Here is a 9,408-nt window from a genome sequence, read left to right as displayed (position 1 = left end):
TGTTGATTCTGTCTGTTTCGCGTGTCTGCAGCCTGTGATTGGCCCTTACGCTCACGCGGTCCTTTCAGTACCCGACCTTGGACTAAGGTGGTTTATTTGTGGGTGGCTACCGCACATTCTTCTGCTTGCGGTGTTAATGCTGCTGCCACCGGTGGACTTGGGGCATCCGTCTGCCCTGGAGGACCCCCGTTGTGCTCGGTAAGTATGTTATTGTGCCCTGTTTGTATTCTGTTTGTCAGTAGTTACAAATATAGTTTAATACTAATGAAACAGTCACATGTTAGTAAAGTATTTGAGACGGGTCTATCTACCACTGTGCAAACTTTAACTTGCTGGTTTGTGGACGCAGCCCAGCATAAGCAAAGGCCCAGGGAGGGTGGAATCTTTATCTGCCCTGAATATCATAGGACATGTAAAATAATAATGGGCTACCAGTTTAGGAAGGAGACTGTAGAGAGGGGCCCACAACTTAAATCACAAACGGTATCCGAGGGAGAGGTAATCAACATTGCCCTAATGCTCAAAGTTCATTCAGATACAAGATAATCTTGTGCTAAGCGTGCCGAGAGAAGCAAGGAGTGATGCCCCAGTTTATGAATAATGCATTTTAGAGCAGACAGCTACTTGCCCAAAATCACACAAATACTAGAGGTGAGTTTGTATGTACTTCCGCAGAGTAAAACCATGCGAGTTCCGCCCACCCCTACTTTTTGAATTTGCTCCTTTTGTGGATCCCCATCTTTAATTTCCTTCTGTTTTTTATATTTTGTTTGGGGAATATTTTGGAGCACCCGGTAGCTCTCTAAACAATGCTCGCTCATTTACTACTCATTTCATCTAGAGTGCATCAGTCCTGCTTGGCAACTGTTTCTAAACAAGATGCTTCTATTGAAGGGTGTTGCCCATAGTTTAAGTATTGTTTATTGCTCCAAGATAGATACCACAATTAGAAGCAACAAATCAGCCTTCTTGGAATGGTACTCTAATGTATCACTATACACAATGTTATTCCCAGATGGTAACTCAGTGCTATATTTAATAATAAAAAAAAAAATTACATTGCAAGGATTTTCCTGCCCTGGTTATCGGATAGCATTTTTCTCTTTTCTACTTTTAGTCTTTTACGTTGTTTATGGTTTATCAGTACGTATGTGTTTTATTGTGGAAGGGTGTGCGGATTCATGTATGACTAAGTCAGCAGGTGGATGAATGGATGCAAGACCACAAGGATGAGTAGCAGACTGCATGTACAATGAGGTAGTAAGGAACAGATTTTTCACTGTGTTGCATTGCCCTTGCATCACGCAAGGTAACACAAGGTCAACAAAACACAAAAGTCAGAATTACCAAACAATGCCGGGCAACCTTGTATGGCCCTGCGGTGCTTGGTACATTTGGAGAAACGCAAGGCAGCGCAAGTCCCCTTCTTGCATTACTCTGTGCCATGGAGGTATTCCAACACATCCACCCATGGATTTTAATGCAGTCTTAGATAGTGGTAGATCTGGGAAAGTGTAAAAATGCTATGCCTCCTCAGGGAGTGGGGAGGGCGTAATGAGAAGAATGTTGATTTCTCCTAATTTTTTCCTCTTCCGACAAGTGCAGCATATTCATATAGCACATATAGAAAGAGGAAAAAGCCTCACATTTTTTTTTGCGCTGGAAGGTGCAGGGGAAGGTGCAGGGGAAGGTGCTGGGGTGCCTGCATTGACGCAAAGCAGCACATTGGAGGGGACAGGATTGCACCACATAATGTTAAATGTGGTAAATGCTCTCTCTTTCACGTTTCTTGTTGCTTTGTGTGAAAGTTTTATGAATTTGGCCTAAGTATCTAAATTCACTAGTAACTAAAAAAGCACTTTCATATAAAAGCTATACATTTTAGCATTGTCAAAGCTTGTTTACAATAACTTGGCCGCACATGAAAATACAATCTGTAACCCCTATTTGTTCAGACTTTTTTGACCAGGTGGAGTAAGAGAATGTTCAGTGTGAGAAGGATGGTGCCAAAAACCGTGCTGAATTCTGAGACACAGAACTCATGCTGTGTTCAAGAGAGCGCAAGAAATGTGTTGCATCACTGGGAATGACATTGCTGGATAAGCATTTCAAATAAGATGAAACATGTTTACAAGTTTCTAGAACTCGACACTAGAAAAATTATAGTTCAACACTTTCTTGCCCCTAAATTCCACACCTTGTTTGATGAGCGAAAGTACTGTTTAGTGGCGGCCAGGACTGGGTATTTGGTGCCCTATATTTAAGGTCCCAGTGTTGAAGGAATAAAGAAAACATAACACTGACCTGGTAATCTCTGATGGCTGCAGAGTCCCGTGGTATTTAAACAAAATAGGACCAATCCTGAAGGCACATCGCGCCTTCAGCCTGTGTAGTACTGTGTGGTCCTTTACAGAATCACTTTAGAGCTAGCTACGACAAGGGCTTTGACAGTTTCTCATTAAGTGCGAATCACTTGTATATTTACAGTATACTTACAGTGAAAGGGGAGGGCAATTGGTGTTGCTGCAGGCATTCCACTGCAACACCCATTGATTCTGACGCTGCCCCTTATTTACAAGGGAGGTATAAATAGGAGGCAGCACCAGAATTAAGACCAGGGAAAACATGATCTTACCCTGGCGCAACAAGGAGAAATGTTTAATTTCGCCCTCGTGTTTTGCTCCTTTCGTGTGTGCTGCGTTGTGCTGCAAACACAATAAAACAGCAAAATGCCAATGATTGTTTATGTACAGGAAGCAGCACATTTAGAAGTTACAAAATGGCATTTCAAGATTGTTTAAGTGCAGGAAGGGGGAGCTTCCTGTACATAAACAATCTTCCCTTGCACACAGACACCCTTGCACTATGGTGCAAGGGTGTCTGCGTTGGCACTAGGCTGCTGAGTGTTGTGCCAACGCAGGGGGAAACAAAGGGCTGCACCATTTTCTTGTAAATATGGTGCAGACCTGCGTTTCTGAAGTGACGGAGTGAAGTGTTAAACCAGGAAGGCTAACGTCTCACTATGCCACTTCACTTGTGAATATGCCCCTTGGTTTTCTACATACTGAATGGTATTACCACTTCAGAATCAAGGGAATTCTGAGTTTCCCATCTGCAATGGGGAATGACGTGGTGAAAATATTATTACAGCTCTATTTTTGTACGCTTTTTTCCCTAAAACCTGGCTTGTAGTCTGAGTATGTGTATATCTGAATTTTTTGCAGATGGAAATAGACCGGAAAGACAGGGATGGCAGAAATTCTGTTTTCGTAGGAAAGGTGAGATTTCAGCCAAAACCCGAATATGGGTCTTAAGTTACAAAAAGCCCTTGGCTTGGATGGTTTGTTCCCGTCTAGACAAGTGCAAAGTCTCACCTATGTTGAATAAGTCACAACCTAAATAGTTCAGCAAAACGTGTTTGTTGGCTGGATGGTTGCATAGCTTGTTAATCAAAGGTATATTTGCTGCTTAAAATGACACAGTTCTCTCTCTCGCTATGTGTGTCTTTCTCTTTGTCTCACTTTTTCACCAAGTACCCATAATCAATTTACGTTTTTGTTATAGCAGCCGGCTTGAAGATTGCTAAGTATCAATCTAAGCCACTAACCAAGGCCATTTTTAAAATCTAAATTAGCCACCATGCAGTTCTTGAGAGATCATACCAATGGCAGAACCCTATAGGATTGATTTGAATTTCAGTTGACCTGTGGTTGAGCCCAGACTCTCTGCTTGCATTTGACTTTCATGCATTGAACAAAGACCTGCAAACCAACATTTCAATCAAAGGAAGGGCACACAGATGGTGTGAGCATTTTTTATGGTTGAGTAAAGAAACAACAAACATGCCCAACAGTTTTTATACAGCTGCTAGAATTCTTTAGTTCCCCCTCCCCAAAAGGTTTTCATCCCTCTCACTTTTTTATATTTTAATTACATTTTACAAATTGTCATGTACAGGACAAGAAATTGTTGTGGATTGTCTCAGTGCTGGTGTTAGCATAGCTTGGCTGTCATCTGGTCAGACTGTTTCAGGATCTCGGTGTTGTACAGGTCTAGGGCATGGTTCACCCGAATGATCTCACTGTTCGTCAGCTTCAGCCGGTGCTTGAGCATACACGAGAACAAGTCCAGCTGAGGTTTCCCTGGAGCTACCGGGGGAGCCAGTCTGTTGATTCGGTCCCGAATATCCAGGAGCAGCAGCATGACCGAGGAGGAGGAATAGAACTGACCACCCTGTGTGTATGACTGGTTGACCTGCTGCACGGCACTGCGCAGCAGGTCTGCATTGAAACGCAGACTGTACCCGTACACCTGCACGTCGGAGATCTTGATATAGAACTGGCGCTTGGCAGGATCAGACAAGTCCACTGGGCCCTGACCAGTGGTCTCGTTGCGCAGCACGGTAGGTAGGCGGGTCCGGCTACGTAGGTAGATATGGACAGTCTCAAAGAAGGTTTTCCAACGATTGCCTAGGAGCAGAGTCCAGTTGTAGCACTGGCTGCTCTGCAGGCGCATCTTCTCCCATCGCGGGTAGCCGTGCTCTCCGAAGGGCATGTTCCAGCCCTCCGAGTGACTACCGCTGAAGGGATTAACATAGACAAAGAACATGGGATCCAGGCTGCTGTTCCTGACCTGGCAGATCCGCATGGAGATGCCAATGACCATGTGGATGTAGTCCATTCGGTTCTTGTTGCTTTTGAGGGTGAGAGACATACGCTTGCGCAAGCGCGGATCAAAAAAGGTATCAAGACGAATCTCATTGCTGATGAAGGTGGTATGGATGTTGAGCCGTGAGTCCATTTTCTGGAGCAAGTACTTGAGCTCCAAGTCTTGAAAGTCCAGGTCAGTCTCAAAGCTGATAAACTGCTCACTGCGCTCGGAGTCTACATTCTGCGGTTCGCAGCGGCCTCGGTACAGCTTGTAGCCTTTGTTGCAGGAACCACATAGGGAGATGTTGGCCAAGCTGCACATAGCACAGCTGTTGTTGCCACCGATGATGCAGGGGATTGGTCGCTGGCAGAGGCTGGTGCTGCTGTGGCAGACACAACTCCTCTGGCTCTCCAGGAATGTGCCCCAGAAACCATTTTCATTGCAGTACAGGAGAGACTGCACTCGAGTCAGCCACTGCTGGATGGTCCTGAGGAAAAGAACGAAAAGAACATAGATTTAAGTCCAATACTGCAAGAGTTGGGGAGAGAACTGTGAAAGAAAACACCATTATAAAGCATGATGGGTAAATACAAAAGAATATTACAAGGCAAAAAAATGACAAAAATTGTCAAAATAGTAAAACAAAAAACAGAAGTAGCAAAGAATTTTCAGACAGACTAAATAGCTAAATAATATAGAGACATTCTGGAGTATGAGAAGGAAAGAATGGAGGAAAGAATGAAAAACAGATAAGTGTAAAAATCAAAACAGAATCCTATGTCCTTAAATCCAGTAACAAACAGGGGGGATATTAACGAGGGTCTTGCATCATGCTTCACCACACAACATGGTACATGCACGACGCAAAGTTCTAAGTAATATTTATAAAGCCAGGTAAAGCCACTTTCTGTTGCTTTGAATGACTCCATATATTTGGAGTAATGCAACACAGTGCAAATCACTGCTTTGCAATACTCTGCGCAAGGGAGGTGTCCCATGGGCATTGCGGTGGGTGTTCCCACGCCCATCCCATAGTTTTTGACACATTCCCAGATTTACCCAACCTGATCAACCTTGAAATGCACCTAACGGATACATCTCCCTAGGTGAGGTGTAACAAGGATAAATATCTTTATTTCTCCTTGTTTTTAGCTCTTTCTAGTTGTGCTGCATTCTGCAGCAGACACAGAAAGAGGAAAACACCTCTATGAGTTGTTTTTGTTCAGGAAGGTGCCCTTTCTGCACAAAAACAATCCTGCGTACAACACATGGTGCAAAGATGCCTGTGTTGGTGCTAGGCTGATGAAAGGCGCCAGTGCAGGGGAAAGGACAGAAACGCACCGTATTGGATAAATAAAGTGCATTTCTGCCCTTTCCCTGTGATGCAGGGCAGTGCAGCAAGGTAACTTACTGTGTTTCCCCGTGCCACAGTTCCCACAAATATTCCCCAAAGTACTTAATTATTTATCTAGTTCATTCAAAATGGAGCAGTGAATAATATTCATTATTATGCAACACTAAGGCATTTCATTAAATGTGAACTGTTGTGTTAAAAGGGTAATGTAAGGAACAGCCATAGAAAGAGAAAGGAAGTAGCAAGACCCTCATTTATGATTTTGTGCAGTGAATGAACAGATTCGAAGATCACCCATGCCCATCCAAGTTTGCACTTTCCTTCCCACATTTGCATTTGGTGGAGCCACAGGATTTTTGACAGGAGAGTCTGTTTGTTTTTGCTGTCAGAAAATCTTCACGTGATGCGCTTTCCACCACTGGAATGCCAGGCCATAGCGATGGTTGCCACATTCCATATAGGGCAGGAAGCTATTTACTAAGGGCCTCATTGATGAAAAGTGATGCATCGCTGCGTGAAAATAGTGATGCGTCACTTTTCATTGCGCCCTCCTTGCGACATGCTGGATGCGTCATATTTACAGTATGATGCATTATGTCGCAAGGAGTTACAGATACGTCAGTATTTCTGACGTGTCTGTAGGCGCAAAAAGGATGAATTGTTGGAGTGTGTCGCGAAAGTGACGCAACTCTATCAATGGGTCATTTCACATGGGCAAGTCCCATTTCAAATGTGCCTGCGTTAGTCCTACACCTGCTGTGAAGCAGACGTAAGAAATTGACGCATTCGTATCCTAGAAGTGACACAGTGAAATCTCATACATTTCACTGCGTCACTTCTGCAAGGTTTTCTTGCGTCAAAATGCCCACCCTGCATATATTATACATGGCGCAGGTATAATGTGGCGCAGGGGTTTACAAAGTGATGCACCTACCTAGATGCGTCACTTGTAAATATGATGCAACATGGAGCATTTTGTACCCTGCTGGTGCGTCACAAAAGTGACGCACCGGAGGCGCAAAAGTGACGCAAGGGCTCATAAATGTACCCCCTAGATTGTCCCGCAATGGACCAACATGTGAGGCATGGTAGTCCCGGCAGGCAAATCACTTAATGGCCCCTTCAAAATATCAATGCACCTGATACCCTTGGAGGAATTTGACTGAGCCCAAAACCATTTATTTCACTTGTTTTTTCAATAACAAATTCCTACTTTGGAAGTTTAATATTTTAAACCAAAACGTTTTCGAGTGGGTGCACCAAACATGGTACGAGTTGGCAAACCTTTAGGCTTTCACAGCGACCGGCTTCTTGGAAAGGCAGATGGAAAGAGACTTTGGGGGACCAAGCAGGGCCCAAGTCCCCAGTAGGCCACCGCTAAAAGGTCTGCGAGGCACATGCAGTGCCCCTCCCACACATCCATGCACCGTGTGCCAGGTACTACATGGTGCCTGACACACGGTGTATGAATGTGCACAATGTGCCTTTTTCTACTGCAGCTTGAGCTGCAGCCCTTTGTCTGGGTTGCAGCACAAGCTACAGTAGAAAAGAGCACTTTACGACTGACTGAAAGGTGGTCTTATCGTAATATGGCAGGCAGGACCGCCGACTCATTGCCGGACGGTCACCTGCCTGATATGATAGCGGTCGGTGGTCCGGCCCACTGCCATCATAATGAGAGTCTTTGTGTTGTGTTCATTCAGGTCTCTGGGAGATGCACTTCGATCATCGGTAAGCCATAAGGCCCCTTTTCCCACTTTAACTAGGAGGCTCTGAGGGTCACTGAAGAGACAGATGCAACAATCAAACCAACTGAGTGTTGGACAAATGAGAGAGGTATGCAGCAATTCCTCGAAAAGAGGCATGTTAATTATTTAAGGCAATAAAGTATGGCTGGAGGTGCTTAAGGAAGGAATTCATGAATATTTCACTGAATATGATGAAAAGAGAGTGAATAAGAAGTGAAGGTTTAAGGCTATAGAAATAAAGGCATTTTAGAGAAAAGAAAATTCAGATATCGGTGATGGAAGCTTCTGTATGCCAACGAATGGCAAAACATTGTATTCCGTCATTATCACTGTTTTGTTCCCAAGGTACCGCTTCATATTCGAAAATAAAATATTCATATCCGTGTCTGTAAGACTGCACCACTGCGTCATGATGAATCAAGGGCCCATTTTCAAGGTAAGGTAGAAAAAATATATGTATGCCATGACCCACAATTCAACATGTTTAATACAAAAGACATAAGAAATTATGCAGAAGTTAAAAATCCAAGAACTAATTGAACGAGTCTACAAATCCAACCTGGATTATTGGAAAACCAAGTTGCTGGGGAAGTTTATAAGAAAAGTAGGATTCCATCTTGCCATCACTGCACAGCAGGTAGTGTATAACAGTACAATATCCTACCCTATTTTTTAAAGAAGTCTCTGAAGTGGGAACACCTTGATTGGGATTATATCCTTGTACTTGGGATCATTATCAACAGTGCTTAGTTAAAAAATAAAAAGTAAGTGCAATGGCCCCACTTTTTTCTTATGGGCATGCTGCCGGCACAGTCAAATGCTGCGATTCATAAATTGAAAATTTGCCTAGGTTTAATTTCACTTAATGCTTCTTCCTTCCATCGCCCTACACTTCTTGAATCTTTATCTTATCCATTTATTTTTCTTCTCCGTGTTTTCCTTTGGGGACAGTTTACTTATCTTTTGCTTCCTTTTTCTTACTTTAGGGAGCAGGGCACATAAGGGATTCATTAAAATTGTATTCAAGATACAGGGCCAGCAAAGGTGTTCAGTAAAGTGTGAATTAGAGTTTGGCATGCAAAGGAATCTCCACTGCTCCCTTACGGAGGGCCATGATCCATATATAGAGATCTTTACCAGTCTAGAATAGATGAAGCTCAGCTGCACAGGAGCCATGTTTATGCACCTGCTTGGCAAAGTGGTAGCTTGTTATCAAAAAACAAAAGAAATGAATTTCCCTGGGTCACGTTATGTGGATCATCCTCTTTTTTCCGGATTGGGTTCACCAGGCTTTCCCTGGTACAGCCTAACAGGGAACGTATGTCAGAATGATCTCCCTAAATATGACAGATGTTCTTACGTACATTGAGTGATGGTGCTTTGGGGAACGGACAATAGGTCAAAGATTTCAGCCAGTGGAACCAGCAGAGACTTTGCCGTTGTGCAAAACCCGAAACAAGAGCAGGGAGCCATAATTTTGCTGAAAGAATACCTGCTACTTTTTAGGTCGAGCCTGAGCCAGTGCGCATGCGCTGCACTGGCGATCTGCTGTACTGGAGTAGGAAATAGAAGCCATGCCCACTCCCTGCCTATATTTGCCATTGGCTTGTGCCATTGTCCGTCCAAAATACTGGCTTATGATTCGTAAATAGTCTT

The 9,408-nt window shown here is 43.7% G+C and overlaps 1 protein-coding gene across 1 annotated transcript in view; it reads right to left on the bottom strand.

Moving 5' to 3' along the window:
* Positions 1 to 3,800: 3,800 nt before the first annotated feature.
* Positions 3,801 to 9,408, bottom strand: part of BRINP1 (BMP/retinoic acid inducible neural specific 1) — a 438,971-nt gene continuing 433,363 nt past the window's right edge. The window contains exon 8 of the mRNA XM_086921092.1: positions 3,801 to 5,137. Coding sequence (XP_086777218.1) covers positions 3,994 to 5,137 — 1,144 coding nt within the window. The 3' untranslated portion in view covers positions 3,801 to 3,993. The remainder of the gene's footprint in view (positions 5,138 to 9,408) is intronic.

The sequence above is a fragment of the Lissotriton vulgaris genome, chromosome 5 (genome assembly GCF_964263255.1).
Source record: "Lissotriton vulgaris chromosome 5, aLisVul1.2, whole genome shotgun sequence".
Classification (NCBI taxonomy): Eukaryota; Metazoa; Chordata; class Amphibia; order Caudata; family Salamandridae; genus Lissotriton; species Lissotriton vulgaris.
This window is presented reverse-complemented; position numbering and strand designations above follow the sequence as displayed.